The sequence below is a fragment of the Equus quagga genome, chromosome 9 (genome assembly GCF_021613505.1).
Source record: "Equus quagga isolate Etosha38 chromosome 9, UCLA_HA_Equagga_1.0, whole genome shotgun sequence".
In the NCBI taxonomy this organism is placed as follows: Eukaryota; Metazoa; Chordata; class Mammalia; order Perissodactyla; family Equidae; genus Equus; species Equus quagga.
In genome coordinates this window covers 19,026,953-19,046,031 of record NC_060275.1, presented here as the reverse complement: position 1 = coordinate 19,046,031, position 19,079 = coordinate 19,026,953, and the positions used below count along the sequence as shown (strand labels likewise).

Below are 19,079 nucleotides of genomic sequence, written 5' to 3'. Positions count from 1 at the left end.
GTCAATAAAATTACTCTTCCTTTGGTTTCGATGAAGGACAGAAAATTAAGCCCCTCCTTTAATCTTCAATGTGGATATCAGATCAATTTCCCAAGAAACTGTGAAAGTACCTGCAAAAATGACCAATCCATGGCAGAAATCGGTGTTCCTAATTACACAGCCACGTAACAAAATTTTATCAGCATCCAAAGGAAAACTTGCGTTTCTCCAAGATAGTGTTCCTGTAAATTTATCCAGTCGGTTATTGGGTTCTTCACATTCAATTAAACCTTTAAAAAAGATATGATTTACATAAGTACTCACATATGAAAGATTTTCTGGTTTTAATTAATAGGAACTCAATCAAGCCACTAAAATTTAATACAAAGTAAGACACGTTTGTACAAACCATCAAACGTTGCCAACGAATTTTCTCTTTGAAGATATTGGTGTGTGATTTCAAGTGACATTTTGAACTTTAAATTGGTTTCTCTAAAGGGAGAGAAATAAAAAGAGAAGTAAACGAATAAATTTTGGAGTTTGAAAGGGAATATAAAGAAAATTGTACAAAGTAACATTAGGCATACCTAGAAGTGAAAGCTAAATAATTAGCTTTTTCGATTTCCAACTTTCTGTTCACCATGGAACTTCAGGTTTACATCAAGTTATCCTCTGAACTAGAGGAAAAACTCCTGATCAGGGAAATGTTGGTCCCCTTTGCTGTTTGTCACTTTGGGCCAGTATGGGAAGGACGGAGGCACCCACAAGTTTCCCTTCCTCCTTCTTACCAACTTAAGACTTAGCAACAGTCTATCAAACTGCTGTTGAAAAACTTAGCTTCTAATATTTAATCACAATAAGATGATTGTACAAAACACGGTTGTTACAGAAAGTGTCTAGACTCTGTCAACTTACTATTTCCCATCATAACTGGATCCCAAGTCTTTGAAAAATAATTCTATCTGAGAAAAGAGGTGGTTAACCTTACCCCCAAAACTTGGCACGTCCCATCCACAGTGCAAGGCAAGGCACGTGTGAGAGGACACGTAGGGTCGGGCTGAGTATGTGCGCTCTGGAGAGCGATGCTGCCTTCTCACGATGGACGTCCTTTTACAGGCTTCACAAATAGAAGCTGACCAGTGGTTCTCAACTTTCCCATTTTGTCTGTTCCGACAGGGCATGATAGGATTTTATATCTTTGTAAAGCTTTAGAATCTCTCACTCATGAGAATAACAGCTGTTCTGTAGCTAAGATTGAACAATCAATCAACTGATTTATAGAGCAAAGAAAGACCTGCTTGTTAATCAGATAATTTCAGCTCTCCATAAAGGAGCTTATGCTCATCTAGGGCATGGGGAAAGGAGTTTATGAGTGGGCAACACGGGCACTAGCCTTGAGAGCCAGCACAGGGGAGCAGTGTCTCAACTCTGCCACTTATGCCACTTACTGCGTGACCTTGGGCAGACTACTTCACCTCCTTGTGCCTCAGTTTCCTCATGGGTAATGTGGAGGTAATAATACTACTCATCTCATAGGGTTGTTGAGATTAAATGAGCTAACACGTAAAGCTAATGCAACCTATAAGCACTCAATAAACCTATTGAAAACTAGTCAAAAACAGAACTTTGCTCTTTTTCAAGTGGCGGCATAATAACCAAAACCACCAATGGGAGAATTCAAAATTGTATATTGGCAAAGACTTTAAAAATCTGTTCTTTTTACTACCATATGATCCAGCTATCCCACTACTGGATATCTATCCAAAGAGCTTGAAGTCAGCAATTCCAAAAGTCCCATGCACCCCAATGTTCATTGCAGCATTATTTACAACAGCCAAGACGTGGAAGCAACCTAAGTGCCCATCAACAGATGACTGGATAAAGAAGATGTGGTGTATATATATATATATATATATATACAATGGAATACTACTCAGCCACAAAAAAGAACAAAATTGTCCCATTTGCAACAACATGGATGGACCTTGAGGGAATTATGTTAAGTGAAATAAGCCAGATAGAGAAGGACAATCTCTGTATGACTCCACTCAAATGAGGAATTTAAACATGTGGACAAAGAGAACAGATTAGTGGCTACCAGGGGAAAGGTGGGGTGGGGGGTGGGCACAAAGGGTGAAGGGGTGCACCTACAACACGACTGACAGATAATAATGTACAACTGAAATTTCACAAGATTGTAACCTACCATTAACTCAATAAAAAATTTAAAACAATCTGTCCTTCTTTTCTGAAATAGATTATTATATGAGTCATTCCTATGTGTCTAGACTCTGCTCAGCAGTGTATGAAGGGCTCAGGCATACATTCTGCCAACAATCCTTGTACCTTCTCTGGAAGGTAGGGGAAAGGCAAATTTGAGAGCGCCACTTTACAGAGGGAATAAAACACAGAGAGGTTGGTCTACTAGGGAGACTGCTGGACAGCCAGCAAGTAGCAGAGGCACGGCTGGTTCTCAGGGCTTTCTGTCCAGAGTGCGCAGCTTTCGGTGTAATAAACATGCCATTAAAGGTCAGCTTTAAAACAGGCCTGTCTAAGACACGCTTACCCATCGAGCTCAGCCGTTTCCACATAGCAGAGGCTGTTAGGTTCAGAGCTGGACAGCAGCAGGATGTCAGCCTGTTCAAAACAAAACACACCAATGACACAGAGACCCCAAAGGGCAAAACTGAGCACCATGTCAGAGGAGAGAACAAGGAACGAGACACACAGAGCTTGCTCACTTACCGGAATAAAATCATTTTTTTTCAGACGAATGACATCTCCAACTTGAATCTCTTTCCACTTGGCAATTTTAAATCTAAATATTAAAAATAATGATAGTTCTATGGTTTTTAAAAAGTTACTGGCAAGGGACTTGGAATTATTCTTTCTGGAAGCCAAAGATTCTGGGAAAACATGCATAACCCAAGGAAAAGGTTTGCTAAAAGTTCAGCCATTTAATGATTAAGGGGTCATGAGAATCGTACTATCTTCTGAAGGAAAGAACAACGATGGTGATGACTTCGATGTTCTTTTCCTTCTGCATCATGTAATAAAGGGTCAATGGGGCTACTTAAATGTGTGGCAAGGAGATACATGCCACCCTTTTTGTTTTTACCCATGTCCTACACTCCCACCTCTCCTGTTCTCTTTCCTCTCTACGCTCCATCACCTGCTCGGTGCTGGTCCCAGGACAGGGCAGCATCATGACTCCCACACGGGCCACCTGGAATCCTCAGGGAGCTTTAGAGCTTGCCTCCTCTCTATTGTTTAAATTATCTTTCTAGTGAGTATGTATCACTTTTATAATAAGTCTAACAAGGATATTGATAAAATAAAATAAAAAGATTACTATCTTCAGTATTAAATTCCACAGGAAATACTCATTTAAATGTCTAAGAAATCAACATTTAAAAAAGTTTTAGAATATAGGAGTCTCTTTTAAAGGTTTTCACATACATAAAAAGATATGCCTAACAGATATTATGAACCTAGTGCAACTAAGAAACTTAATGTTTTTTAGAGGCAGGAATCCAATGACTATGCTTGTCCTCCCATTCATTTATAGATAAGAGACCTAGAGATTTAAAATACATTTTAAATATATCCTTATGCCTCAGTTTCCTCAATTTTACAAGAATTTAATACACAATTTCTTAATCTCAGGATTTTTTTTTAACTTGGTTTATCTTCCAATAAAAGGAATTATAGTTAGTTTATGTTTCAATATCTCTAAAATGATAAATTAGCAATTTGCGTGTGGGTCTCAAATTATAAACGAACAAGGTAAGCACCTTCTTGCCACAGTTCTTTGGGGGTATTAGAGGCAGTTCCATTGGATTCTTCCACTGTGATGTCCCACTGTCCCCTTGGGAGGCCCCTGATGTCCTGCCCCACAGATACCCAAGGCCCCACACAGGCTTGACCCCACTCCAGGGCCTGCCAGGGCCACAGCCCTGCCAGATACGCGTCCCCAACAGATATGCTGTCCCCAATTCAAGGCAACTCAGAGCTACTCATTACCATGCAGTTAGCCAGGTTGTGGGCTAAACAGAGCTGTGTGGGGCTAGCTATGTATCTTATCTCCATTCATGACAGTGACTCTAAGTTATGTAGAACAGAATCTATTTATTTGTGAGGGAAAAAAAGCCATCTAAACATATTTATAGATTGATGTAGTCTATATGCAATTAGGCACAGTTGAAGTGTGGATATAAATCAGGTTATTTTCCCCAGTGCTGACACATAAAAAGTCTTTGAATTAGGCCTTAGTCACTATTTTTAGCCCTTGAATTTGTAATTCTGCCTTGAGGCTCTTGCGCAAAAAACAACTCATTACTGATCCCTGAGTTGGCACTTCGGTCACAGCTAACTACATTAATTTAACAAACGTTTATGGAGCACTTCCTGCGTGATGGAGGCCCTCGTGGGCCCCAAAACAAACGCCATCAGGACAGTCTCCTCAAGAAACTTATAGTTCAGGACAGAAGATGGGACATCTACACAAATAATTCTAATAAAATTCAGATCATAATACGAAAAATGAAAAAAAATGCTCTGAAAGTTCAGGGAAGGAAGAAGTCACTTTAGCTGGAGAATTGGGAAAGGGGTCAAGACATTTGAGCAAAGCCCTGAACTGCATAAGTTTGGGAAGAGTAGAGAGGAGGGCAGCATATTCCAGGCTGAAGGAGTTACATCAACACAGGAGTGATGAGGACACAGAGCCCAATCAGGCAACCACCTGTAATCCAGTTTGGGTTTCGCCTCTGGGTCACGAAGAGGACGCAAAGTCTTAGCAAATTAACAGAGGCCTTGACAATGCAAGGTTAATGTGCTGATAGACTTATAAATTCTAACAGTCATCTCTAAGCATGTTTCTAGACCTATTTATACATTACATCCTGGTAACTAAAGTACTACAAATTAGGAAAGGCACAAGTACCTGCCATCTTTAATGACTTCACATGTCCTGTTGTTGATTTTGTTATCCATTTTATGGCGAGCCTTTAGAAGAGAGATGGGGAAAGGCTATTTTAGTAATCTCAAAATGTAAAGTATTGATGTGGAACTAAAATAAGCTCACAGCAGTGAGGAGACAGTTGCAAGAGAAATCCTTACCACATCATCCACCAGGTCTTTGATCGCCGTAATGCCCAGCACCACAAGCAAGGGCACCAGGGTGGTGTACCATGCCAGGGTTGTGATTTGAGGGATTGACTGAAAGAAATAAAAAGGCATACATGTGTGCCCAGGAAGACACAGCCAACCTATAGATAACTGCTCATTCTAAGCTCGCTGATTCTAAGTCTGATCTCCGTCATCACCCAAGTCTACATCCTGCAGAGCATGCAGGGAAAGGCGTCTGAGCATTCAGCTAACTTCTTTCTCATGGCTCTCTTGCCAGCTTCTGGCCTCCTGGAACAGAGCCCAGAGAAGAGGAGCTCCTGAAATTGTCTCATTGTGACCTTAACTGCACACCAAAGAGGCTTTGTAACATGATACCTAAAAGAGAACAGCTCTAAACCTTTTGTGAAAGTCATAATCAACAGCGGGGAGGGCCGTAGGGAGCGCTGGGGGGAAGCAGTCCTTTAACTTTTAGGGAATGCATACAGCTGGCTCTACACTGCTGGCTGCTCAGCCAGCGGTCTCTGAGGGTCCCATGATGGAGGCAGAGATGGTAGTAGGTAGTGGCTGCTTCTGAAAGCTAGTGATTGGGTGGGGCATCGCTGGGGGTACTAGAAGAAAGTGCTTTCTTCACGGTCGTTGCTCCTGGTCCAGCCAAGAAAGAGGCTGGCCTTGCAGGAAGCCCCGCCTCCATCCAGACAGCCTCCAAATTGGAATAAAGGATTGGGATGCAAGTTTAGTAAAGATCTCTTGTCACCATCCTATAACGGAGAGGTTAAATTGACAGGCCTTGGAGTCAAACTCCTGGATCCAAGTCCACTTCAGGCTATGGGACTTCGAGCAAGTTCCTTTACACCTTGCCCAGCCTCAGTTCTTCTCTACAAAATGGAGGCGAGGATAGTACTTACACTGAGTACAAGGATTAAGGGAAGTAACAGTGCAAATAAAGGGCTCACTAAGGCTACTCCTATTATTCTAATTTGGACTGCTGGACCTTAAGAAAAGATAATTGGGGAGTGGTTGGAAGAGAGAAAGATCATTTCCTACATTACTGTCAATGCGTGGAACTCCCCTTTTCCCTGCCAGAAGGAAGTAAGGGAAGAGTAGCCCACTTATCATGCCACAGCACCTTAGGATTCGTAGCGTTTATCTCTACGCATGCCTGTCTCAAAGGTCCCTCTTGATAAGAGAACCATCAGGTCAATAGGTCCTATATTCTACTAAATCTATTGCGTATCCATTTCTGTCTCGCGTCTTCTCTTCTCTCCACTCCATCTGTCCTCCGTCCCCCGAGACACACATGTTACCATTTTCATAAAACCTTACTGGGTAAATCCCAGCCGGGAGACTCTTTTCCAAACCCAAGGCTTAATGTAAAGAATCTGATAAACCAACTGGCCATGCCATCCTCTGCAACCTGCACAGCAGGTGCGAAAGGTTGGTGCTCTGAGAGGCAACTCGGGGGTGTAGAGCTCCCTGGATTATAACAACAGTTCCTAAAGAGAGAACATGAATGCTTTCCAGATAAGTGAATAATCGTTTGCCACAATTAAGAAAAAAAAAATAAATGCCTTTTCCAATGTAAAATCAGTTCACAAAAATAATCGACTGAGATTTATGACCAAAATATTAATAAAAATCAGTAACATTCTTGGAGAAATTGGGTATCTAAATAAAAAATAAAAGGCAAGCATAAAAAATAAATTTTAAGACACAAATAATTTTACAAAGTGAAAATCTTAATTTTATTCACTTCAGAGAAAGCGGTCTTAACGTTCACATCAGCGTGAAACTGAATTTTAAAAATACAGAATTAAAATACCATTTCCATTTGCTCCTTTTCCCTGTTCATTTAACAATGATTGAGCCAGTTCTGTATATGACGTATGTTCCCATATGGGCAGAACCCTGATATTAATGTAAAAAACTTTCAAGATTATTCACATTATATGTGTCCACAACTTAAACGTTATCAAGTCATCATAATTCAAAATAGATTTAAGATATCAAACGACATTACCTGTAAGACAAGAAGGACCAGGAAGTAGAAATTGGCTGCTCTCTTAAACTGCTCAAACAAATTCATTGGTAGAAAGGTAAACACATTATACTTGTATGTTTTAATTGCATTATTCTGTTGGAGAAAAATAAGAGAGTCATTCTAAATGATGCCACACATTTATCACAATGTATACACATCTGCAAAAATCACTAAGCCCTGTGGCCCACAGTGACACGGGGACATAACTTGTCAGTCAGAAAGATGGTGAGACTTCCTTTAAGCTTTTACTTCTAGCCAGGCTTCCGAGTGACTCCCCTGGAGGCTTATGTCAGAGACGGTAACAGGATGCAGAGGCTTCACCTCAACGGGCTCTGCGGCAAGTCCAGCTGTGACCAAATGGATCCTGCTGTCAGATTCCTTGACTCCTTAGAGCTTCTTAGAAAATGGGCAAAGGAGACATCAACATGGGTGGCAAGCTGGAAAAGGGTCACTCTTATGTAAGGGGGATGGAGGCTACCGTGTAAGAAAGAGTAAAAGACACCGTTGTGGGTTGAATTGCGTGCTCAGAAGATACGCTCAAGTCCTAACCCGGATCCCTGTGGACGCCATCTTACTTAGAAATAGGGTCTTTGCAGATGTGATCAAGTTACAGTGAAGTCTTACTGAATTAAGGTGGACCCAAAAACAGTGTCCACGGAAGAAGAAGGAAATTGGACACAGACAGAGACACACAGAGAGAAGCCCATGTGAACAGAGGCAGAGACTGGAGTGATGCATCTGAAAGCCAAGGACTGTCAGCAATCACCAGAATCCAGGGGAGACGCTTGGAACAGACTCTCCCGCAGATCTTCCAGAAGGAACCAACACCTTGCTGACACCTTGATTTTAGACTTCTGGCCCCCTGAACTGTAAATAATAAATTTCGATTGTTTTAAACCACCCAGTTTTGTGGTACTTTGTAAGCAATTCTAGGGAACTTATAGACATCTCACAACATTTAAGCCCACACTTAGCAGGTGTTCTTTATCATATTTCAAAGGTAATAAGCATTTTGGAGGTGAAAATATCTTCAGTCTCTAAATCTATCACAGGCAGAGGAGGGGGAGATAAGTTATTAAGATTCCTTTCAAATTCGTATTACTTTCAAACATCAGGCTTCTGTGACATTATCGCATATTCGTCATAAAACATTTTAAAGAGAGCTTTGCACATACATAGGGACATTTTCAATCTACATGATTTTGTTTTGTTTTGTTTCAAGCCACTGCTACACACCCTCAGGGGAGTTAAAGTTAATGTGATGAATAAAAATGACATCCCATAGAACTAACAATGATTATCAAGAGCCCCAGGCCAGGGGTTACCTGGAAGGCCGGTGTCCCATGAAACTAGTAAGCACCATGGCTACTGGGAAAAATCGGCTTTTAATAAAGATAATGCAGGAATTTAAAATCAACTTACCGCATATTTGCTCTCCTTAATACAAAAGAATTTTGTGTTCATAAATTGAGGTTGTTCGTGGAAGCTTCGGTCATTTGCTTTGACTTGCCATGTAGAATCTTTAAAAAAGAGAAAAAAAATCCATCAAGCAGAAAATTAGCCTGTTGTTTTGGGTCGAATTATGTCCTTCCCTTGTTCATATGTTGAAGGCCTACCCCCTATCCAGTACCTTATTCAAAAACAGGGTTATTTGAAAATATGACCTTATTTGGAAACAGAGTCACTGCAAATGCAATCAAGTTAAAATGAAATCATTAGAGTGGACCCTAACACAATATGACTGATGCCTTTATAAAAAAAAGTAAATTGGGACACAGAGATACGTATACAGGGAAGACAGCCACCTACAAGCCAAGGAGAGAAGCCTCGAACAGATCCTTCCCTCACAGCCCTCAGAAGGACTCAACACTGCTCACACTTTGATCTCAGACTTCTAGTCTCTAGAACCATGAAACAAGAAATTGTTGTCGTTTAAGACACCCAGTTTGTGGGGCCGGCCCTGTGGCCGAGTGGTTAAGTTCACGCGCTCCGCTTCGGCGGTCCAGGATTTCGCTGGTTTGGATCCTGGGTGCGGACATGGCACGGCTCATCAGGCCAGGCTGAGGCGGCGTCCCACATGCCACAACTAGAAGGACCCACAACTAAAATATCCAACTATATACTGGGGGGATTTGGGGAGAAAAAGCAGAAAGAAAAGAAAGGACACCCAGTTTGTGTTACTTTGTTATGGCAGCCCTGCAAAGTAATAAACATGTAACTTGACCAACCATTCATAGAACATTAGAATTCTAAGAAAGTAATCCTCATTTAAGTATGGCTCAAACAAAAAGTCCCAGAGCCCCCCAGAAGGTCACAGCTAAATTAAGTTAAACTATTTTTTCAAACTCATTTACTTGGTTTGCAAAATTTATAACCCATTAAATACTTAGTGAATGAATAAATTAAAGAAAAAGGGCATCACCGACTAATTCAACACTTCTGAGTCCTGATCATAGATCAGTGTTATGCACTGCTTTATCCTGATGGCCAACATCTGTCGTATTTCTAAGTTCATTTCATGTACTTAATGTCACATCTACCACTCAACTGCCACGTCTCAATTCCAGGGAACTTTAGAAAGTCCACAGCTTCTCTGTTGCTGGAGGGAACCATTCTCAACAGGTGTCTCATAAAACCTTCTCCGACATGCCAGAAGTCCCCTCTAAGGACGCACTTACAGACCTTCCGAATGAACAGGAAAGGTAAAGTTCACAAATGGTGAGATGCAGTTTCTCTCTGGCTCGATTCCTTTCTATCTCAATGGTGGAATCCAGCATCTAACAGAAATTTCAGCCAAAGGGACGTTCCAACGTGGAGATGACTAACCTGGCAATCAGGCTGCATCAGCAGGGGAAAGAAATTTCCACCCCACCTGGTTCTTCTTTGCCCTTCTACTTTCGACTTCTACTGTCCCATGATAGATAGCTCTAAAGCTAACATATGTTCAGTGCTTACCCTGTGCCAACCATCATGCCAAATAGTTAATATCTCAATTTTAGAGGATCAGTAACTTGAACAGTGGGAGAATCAGAATTCAAAGTCTGGCAGTCTGACCTCCATCCACCTTACTGTACTGACTGAGCCTTCTTTTGTGACTTATGCTCCAAAGCACCCTGAGAACTCTGCCAGCGAGCCAACTTGGGAGGGTCGTTTACGAGTATAAGGTCAACCTTCCCATGGTTACCCAGTATCAGGCTGTGCTTGGTCTCCTAACAGGCAGGCATAAGCATGCCACTGCTGTGAAAGCTCGAGACAAAGATGTTACAAATTAGGAGGGAAAGTCCAGGAAGCTCCTCTTTGGCATTAGGGTCTCCACTGATTTGTGCGTTCAAGCTTCCCTTGTGTGACACACATGCTAGACGGGCAAACCTAGTTTGGATGAACACTTCTTCCTCTACAGACCGACAAGGAAGGGAGATTAACAACTAGTGTGACACAACTATTTCTGGAGAAAGGAAAATATTAAAGAAGAGCAGTGAATTTATAAGTAGAGAATAATAAAATTATCCATCTTATGACTATCATTAAAAAAATAAAGATATACTTTTGAAAACATTGTATTTCATTTTTTTAAATGATTCATTTTCTGGACTTTTATTTTATAGGAAATACAGACAATATTGCAAAAGGAACAAGTATGGACTACTGAAGAATGCAAATAATTAAGCTTATTATTTTTTTAAAACCACAATACCATCACTGAAAATGTCTCTTGCATCATTTTGGCTGCCATTTATTGGGTAATCATACTTGTCGTGTCATTACAAATGGAAATGTTTCTAGCATCTTTCTAGCTGAAGTGCAATTTTGTCAAAATGGAAAATTAAAATGGAACTATAAAACAACTTGTAAGCATTATTATAACGTATGCAACCAGAACATTTTTTCCCCACTCAAACAGGAGATCTAAATGGAAGTAGGTAAAAAAAAAAAAAAAAGATATTTGATAGGGTAATCTTGAATCCATTCTATTTTATGGCACTTTGCAAATGTATGAGCTTTTAATGGTTTACTTTAGCTCGCAGATGACTTGTGATATACCTCCAGTCATCAGTGTCCTAGAACACCCAGAGCTGCTGTTCTAAGATCCAGGAAGCCCAAGAAGGAAAATAGAAGACTCCTCGAGAAGGGAGAAAAGGCCAAGGGGAAGGGACAAAAATCAAACTCGGAAATACTCGAGAGGAAAGAATAAGCTGCCCTGATAATGAGCTGGATTCTCTGGGCCTCTTGTGGCTTTCTACATTTGCTTTCTAATTCCGTTCCCCCAGCCAGCAGTTCCTCCGTCTGTCCCAGTACCCCCCATCCCCAGCTAATTCGGACTACATGCCTCAGACAGAGGGTGGTATCCGACCTCAAGTAGGCGCAATAAGGGATCGACCAGAAATGACCTTGGTCTGTTAATTTTACACTTTCAGTAACATCCTGGGGAGCTTGGAGAAAAGTAATCAGGATGTCTTCATCTATGACTTAACCACAGCAGCATTTCTAGTTAATTTCAGAAATCTGACTGCCATCAAGTAATCAATAATCCTATTTCCAACAAGGTTCCTTGTTTGGCCTAATTCAGACAAATCAGAGGCCAAACAAATTGACGCCTTCTGATTCTTTCCCGAGTTTTAACGCTTGAGCAGTATTTAAATCAGAGAGTATTTAAAAAAAAGGTGAAAACAGTGTTCTGTGGTCAAATACATTTGCAAAAGACAGCATACTGCATCCCTCTCTTGGACATTCATAGACCCACTGGTATATTAAAGGCTCTGAGAAGTCCTGTAGTAAAGAAACATTTAATTTTACTTAATTCAGTCTTTTCAAAATTCATGTGACCACAGGCACATTTTGTAAAATCACAGAACCCTTATTAATACGGTTTGAGAAGCGCTGTGCTAAAGCACAGGCCTTTAGGAAGGGCAGCAAAACAGCACTTGGAGATACTAGTCTTTTTCACCATTTGCTAAAGTACCCACTTGGAACAGAGAACTTTACTAGACACTTGGACCACAAGGCTAATTTATAGAAAAAGCAGGAATCTTGCTCCATTTTCTAAAATGGAAATATTGACTAAGAAAAGAGAAAAAATGATATATTTACCAGCAAAAAAGGCACCTTCACCACATGGCCCTTTGGTTAAAAGCTAGAAACATATCAACTAACAAGGGTGGTGCCTAGCAAAACCATCAACGCACGTGTCCAGAGATGCATTTAACATCAGCCAGCTGTGGCTCCAAATCATCCCCAAATCTGGTAACTGTATACTCAGTACATGTAAATATTGTTACATGATGTTCCAAGTGTTTCCATGGACACCAAGTCCTTTGATCATCGCCTTCTGGAAAAGGAAGTAAGCTTGGCCTGGCCTCTCATCCTCTCATTGCTGGTTCTGAATTCTTGTTTACAGACACATCAAAAACCAAAGAGCTGCATTAGTTGGTAGAAACTGTAGCAAACCAGTAGAGTAAAGAGATCAAAAGTTTAACATCAAAAAGAAAAAAACAAATAAAAAGAGAAATGGGTAACAAACACAAATAGACAGTTCACACAAAGGGAAATTCAAGTGGCTCTTAAATATGGGAAAAGATACTCAAGTTCATTAAAAAAACAAGTGCAGTTCTTCAGTGTGGGACAAATTTTTATCCTATCATGGCAGAATATCAGGAAAGAGTAAAGAATTTGATGGCACACTGGGTTGAAAAGAGGGTGGAAAAACAAGCCCTGTCACGTGGGTCCTTGGAGAGCAATTTGGCCATATCTACCAAACTTTCACACACACACCCACTGACCAAGCAATCCACTTCTAGGAATGTATCCTCCAGGTCTATACTTGTGCACGGGAGAAATGGCATATCTTAGGGCTATTCAGTGCAGCCCAGTCTATCAGAAGGATTAGAAACAACCTAGATGCCACCATGAGCAGCTGGTTAAACATCCACACGATGGAAGCCTATGCAGCCTGCAAAAAAGAACCAGGCAGCTTTCTATGTTCCGATGGGGAAGATCTCCAAATTACACAAGTGACAAGAGCAGAGGGTGTCTACCATACTGTGCTTTCAGCTATGTGACACACAGAATTAATGTACAAGAGGAATGCACGCATGTACACATACTTGCACATGTGTGTATGTGTATCTACGCATTTATAAGAGCAGGTGCTCCTAAGTATTCTTTGCACATACAAGTGTGTGTATATCTCCAGAAGGACATACGAGAAAGGTGGTCACAGAAGTTCCTCTCTGGGATAGGACACTGCATGTCTGAGAGACGGAAGAGGCAGGGAGGGCAACTTTGTTTTCACCTGTACCCTTCTATAACTAGATCTATTTGCACGTATTACCTTTAAAAAAAGTATGTTTGCAATTCAATTTCTTCCCTCTATAGGTTTATATATAAAGCAAATATGTTAAGTTGCTTAGTTTTCTTATGGTTATTATACCATTGTATTTAATATTAAAAAAATACTATTCTAAAAGCAGTGGGATGGTGGGTAGAAATAAATCAAGAGAGACAATATAGGAAAAGATGGAAATCTATGCAGTCATGGAAAAAACCCACAACTACATTCAACAATGAGTAAATCTTTAAAAATATCTTTGAATAAAGCCAGACATGCATAAATACATACTATATTCCATTCAAATCTTTCCAAATGTATGATTCCATTTATACACATAGTTTGAAAACATGCAAACTACAGTGTTTAGGGATATATATTTAGGTGGTAAAATTATACAGAAAATCAAGAGAGTTATTATTATAAAAATGAGAATAGAGGTTATTATCTCCAAGGAGGAAGGGAGAGAGGGTCTTCCTAGGGGGACTGCTACCATAAAAAACCTACTGCAGAGACTCAGTTTCCAAATTGGCAGTAAGAAAAACAAGAGCGCATTAGGTCTCCATGAGCAAGAGCTTCTTCCTCGAGGTTTGGTCATAAAATGACATTCCTCAAAAGCAAGTTCCATAAAACGAGACGACACAGCCTCATCACCCCTCCCCCATTACAATCATCCAGTGCAGGGACATCCCCCTACCCTCGACCGACACACACACACACTCTTTATTTTACAAGCTGCAAGTTCCCGTGGTACTCTTAAGGCTGAAGTGGCAGACGGCAGTTCACAGCTGATCAGAGAAAGAAAAGAAGTAGGCAGAGTGGAATTCCCACATGCAGTATGTGTCAACACTCAAAATGCATCTAATCGAGTGGAAAACATAGCTCCTAAGCATGATTCATGGATTTCCTAGGATTTACAGACTGCAGTGGACTAGCTTCATAGGTCTTTTGATTCCAGATAAAAATTCACTCACTGATGCTCTAGAGATCCACACCCTTAATTCCGAACTCGTCTCTGAAGGTACCACTTTCATCAGGCCTACAGCTCCGCTTGTTTCACATCCAATCTGAAGCTGAAGAGAGAGAACTTCCTCTGTACATCCTGATGCTCACGTGGTGATGCCTTTAAATCTTAACGATTAAATATTCCATCTTAAATACTGCCAACCAATGATCGTGTCACCCCTGAACAGAATTTTGAACAACAAAATTCTAAATTGGAAAAGACTCTGAAGGAAACGCAGTTTTGTATTCTCAAGTACAGAGAGCAAGCAACCCAGGTCTTTGAGGACTGCCTCTAACAAAGAGATAGCTGCGCATGCTCAGCCTACGTTCACAGGCATGCGCCTCAAAGGCCCTGACAAGCTGCTCTGTGAGTGGCTCAGCATCCCCTAAATGGTCTTGTTCACAGTATTACTTGGCTTTAAACAAAAAACAAAAAGAGTAATGACATTGAAGCCTCTGTCTGAATCATCTTCAATTCCAAAGCTGTAGAATCAGAATTAGTCAGTCTAATACACCATAGTCAGGCATCTTTGTTAACCTCACAAGCACTATAAGGTGGGCAAATGGGGCAAGTATAGCCCCAGGAAGCCCTGGTGCTGGCACATGACTGTGCCGTGTGGCAGTAGGCATGTGTGCTTATGGAGGGGTGGGGACAGGTACCTGAACTCACCCTCTCCCAAAGGATATGCCACTTACATGGGTGCAGCAAAACCCAAAAGTCAATCAACTACTCTCACTAAGGATTGCAGTCTGGGAACTAAAGCTCAGTGCTGTCTATTACCTCATGTTTAAGAATTTACAATTCTGTCACTTCCTAGAGACAAGGGAGCACCATTCTTGGTCATTTCTTAGCATTTCATCCTATATTTCTAGCCGGCTGGCCAGTCACGCCAGTGGATGTCCCACGGATATCCCAAACTCATCAGGTTGAAAACAGTCCTCTTCTTGACATACAAAGGGTCTCCCCCTCCCATTACTCATCTCCACAAATGGCTCCATTATCCACTGAGGCAGAATGCACTTTCCAAAGGTGGCCGCAACAGTATCTCCCAACCCGCAGTGTGACCTTGTTACTCCCTCATCAAGAAGTGGCATCTAATTTCCCTTCCCTTGAATCGGGCTGGCCTCAGTGACTCTCTTGCAACCAAGAAAACAGAGCACAAGTGATGCTGTGCAAATTCTTCTACCGGCTTCTGCTTTGATCTCTTGGGATGCTAGTTCTCCAAATGGTCCCTCTTAGGACATCCCCATGACAGCACCACACCATGCTGGGAGGAGCCTGAGCCATGTGGAGGTGCTCCCATCAAAGACCCAATCAAGCCTTTGAGTTATCCAGCTCAGGTGCCAGACATAGAAATGAACAAGCTTCCAGATGATTCCAGGCCCCAGGGGTTCAAGTCACCTCAGCTGTTCAAGGCTTCACAGCTGAGGGCCCAGACATCCTAGAGCAGAAACAAGCCATTCGCACCAAGTCCTGTCTGAATTCCTGACTCACAGAATCTGTAAACATTGTGAAACGGTCATTTTAGACCAGTAAGTTTGGAATTTTTTTTTATGCAGCAATAGATGACTGGAATATCCACTGGGGTGTGTAAGCCAGAAATCAGTCCTCAGGCCTCTTTTTACCTTGACCCTCACATCTAATGGGACTTGTGAATATCAAATCCTTAACATATACCATGATCTGTCCACTTCTCTCCATCCTGGCCATCTTGGTTTAGGTCCTCACCACTTTTTACTTGGATTATCGTCTACTCCCTTCTCCCCACTGCTGCCAACATGGGATTTCTACGATAAATTCATGTACCCAACATATATTTATTGAGTGCCTGTTATGTGCTCTGCATGGGATAGACATGGCCACCAATTCTCATGAAGCCAACAGTCTAGTGGGAGCGAGTTTCATTAGCCACATAGTCATCCAAGGACATAATCATAAATGCCCTCAGGGGTATAAAGGGAAGTGCAAGGGGCTCTAAGATCCTATAACAGGGAGTCTGCTCCAGGCTGGGGCTGGGAGTGGGGCTCAGAGAGGCTTTTCTAAGGAGGTGATGCCTACACTGAGACCTGAAGTGTGAGAAGGAGTGAGCCACAGGTGAGCGGCTGCCCTGGGCACTGTGAAGAGTGGCTGGAAAGTCATGGGGAAGAAAAATGCTTGTGTGAACTAGGAACTGAGAGTAGGATAGGATGGATGGAACACGGTGAGTAAGGATACAAGCCCCAAGCAACCAGCCTAGTCAGAAGAGAAAGACAGGGCCAAATCATATGGGCCTGAGCAGCCAAGGGAAGGTGATGGAGTCAGATTCCAAGTGGAATGAAGTCTTTTTCCATGATGAAGACTGGATTGATAAGACCAAACCTGGCTATGGAGAGGTCGTAGTGGGAGGAGGCCACTGCACACCTAGCCATGTTATTTTCAGCCCATGCTTTAATGGCTCCCTGAGGCCTTCAGGAGAGCGTCCAATCTCTTCAATATGGCCGCTGCCCCATCTTATCATCTAGGCTCCAAGAATGACTTGCAGTTTCCTGAACTCTCAACTCCTTTGAGCCTTCCTTTATGGTTCAGCCTGGAACGCCCTGCTCCTGAGACCACCAGGGTCGATTTACCTCTCACACTTACTTAGGACTCAGCTCAGGTGTCCTCACCTCCAGGAAGCCTTCCTCGACCAGGGAAGGCCACTGAAGAGCTCACCTGGTTCCCCATTCATACCTCTGTTGAAACACTCCGATACATTCATCACAAATGTCCACTGAGCCTGTACAACATGCCAAGCACAGAGGCTGGTGCGCCAACATCAGCTTGGAATAAGACAGATTGAACCCTGGGCCCTGGTAGCACTTACATATTAGCTGGAAGATGGGCAACATACAACCAGTCACCCAGTTTTTAAATTACACTGTGATAGGTGCTGAAAAAGAGGTGGGTGAGCACACATTAATCCTCTCTTCTCATGACATCCTCATTCCCTGAGGCTTACTTTCAGTTCCTCCATGTGCCACAGGCATGCCACCTTTCCTCCTGCCACAGAGACTCAGTATGCAGTCCGTATTCGGGACCCTCTTGCCTCTCCCCTCCCCTAATTAACTCCTCCTCATTCTTCATTTGACAGCTCAGGCACGGCTTTTTCACAAGGAAGCCATCCCTAAGCCCTAACCAGGGCCAACTCCTTTGTCATAGCTCTTGGAGCAGAAATTCATGAAATTCATGTAAAGACCAAGTCATGCCCTGAGTGAGGCTCTTTTGCAAGCTTTAGCTTTGCCCCTGTAGTTTTATATGTGCCTGGATGGACTTTCCCATAAATACAGTTTTCTGTCTTCTCTGTTTGAAGAGAATTATGCCTTGACCTCCTGCAGGCGTGCCGAACATTCTGAGACCCAATCTAAGATTTTATCTGAGAAACCACTGGGGCATAGGAAAGCACGAGGGTGGGGTCAGCCTATGTGTCCACAGGTCTACAAACAAAGAGAAAGCCGAGAGGCTGGATTCATGGGAAAGACTTATAAGATGGCAGAGGCAGGGACAACATTAAATCACCAAAAATGTCTTCAGTATGTGGGCAAACTCATTGCTGGGAAAATTAACTGTGTTTATCCCATTCATCTCTCCATCTATTCACTGTACCTGGATTTGGGGACGGGAGGATCTGTTGAAAAGAATGACTCTGTAGCTTCAGCCTGGGGAGTCCAGGAGCATCTGAATACCCCAAAGGACATGGGGGGACAAGAAGATCTGACGATCCAAACATGAGAGAGGAGAAGATGTGTGGGGGTAGATGCTTTAGGTTTGATGTGAAAGACATTAAGGGAGGCACTGGTGGGGTGTGTGACAACAGCTTCTATTTATTGAGTACCTACTACATGCTTGAAACTGTTCCAAGTCCTCTACGTTTATTTTCTAATCTAATCCTCACAACCACCCAATGAACTAGGTACTGGCATTAGGCCAATTTTACAGCAGGGGACACTGAGCCACAGAGAGAGGAAGTCCCTTCCTCAAGCGCACACAGCTAGAAAGTGGGGAAGGCAGGGCTGGAAGCCACACAGTCTGCGTCCAGCATCTTCCCTCTTCACCACCACGCACATCGCCTCTCAGAGTCCCGCACAGAGATGTGGTACGTGAGGCAGACTAAAGGAGATTAGCTTGCCAAAGGAAGGCCTGTAGAGAGAGAAGAGAGTACAAACAGGAATGTGAATACTTGAAGGAGGGGGCAAGAGTAGCCAGAAGGAAGGAGAAATTGGAGAAGTGTTGGGACAAGAGAGTGTCATCATCTGCCAAGGAGCTCAGCATTTCCTGAAGCAGAGCCTGTTAAAAAGGCCAAGCCCTTCAGGAACAACAGAGATTGAAAGACGATGGTTGACAAAAAGCTCACTGGACTTGGCACCGGGGTTCTTGGTGACCTTTAAGAAAGTGTTATCCATAGGGCAGTGGGGCAGCCCACAGAGAGGAAGAACCCAGGAGAACGGGAGGATGCAGTGGTGGAGAAATGGGTTTCCAGAAGCTTGGCTATGAGAACAGGAGATATAACACTAGCTCGAGGCAGAAAGCAGGACTCAGGTAAGAATCTGCTGTAGGAGGGAAGCTGTGAGTGTATCTGTAAGCCAGCC

General features: G+C 42.4%; 1 protein-coding gene across 4 annotated transcripts in view; it reads right to left on the bottom strand.

Moving 5' to 3' along the window:
- The window catches only part of ATP8B1 (ATPase phospholipid transporting 8B1), a 112,251-nt gene that overhangs the window by 36,406 nt on the left and 56,766 nt on the right, over nt 1-19,079 (bottom strand). For 3 of the 4 annotated variants that reach the window (XM_046671721.1, XM_046671720.1, XM_046671722.1), the window contains 8 exons: nt 8,567-8,664; nt 7,124-7,237; nt 5,098-5,196; nt 4,922-4,983; nt 2,725-2,797; nt 2,546-2,616; nt 389-471; nt 111-269 (listed from right to left, as the gene is read on the bottom strand). In XM_046671721.1, the coding sequence (XP_046527677.1) occupies nt 111-269; nt 389-471; nt 2,546-2,616; nt 2,725-2,797; nt 4,922-4,983; nt 5,098-5,196; nt 7,124-7,237; nt 8,567-8,664 (759 nt within the window). Of the gene's footprint in view, nt 1-110; nt 270-388; nt 472-2,545; nt 2,617-2,724; nt 2,798-4,921; nt 4,984-5,097; nt 5,197-7,123; nt 7,238-8,566; nt 8,665-19,079 lie in introns of those variants that run through there. The other variant, XM_046671723.1, reaches the window with a different exon arrangement.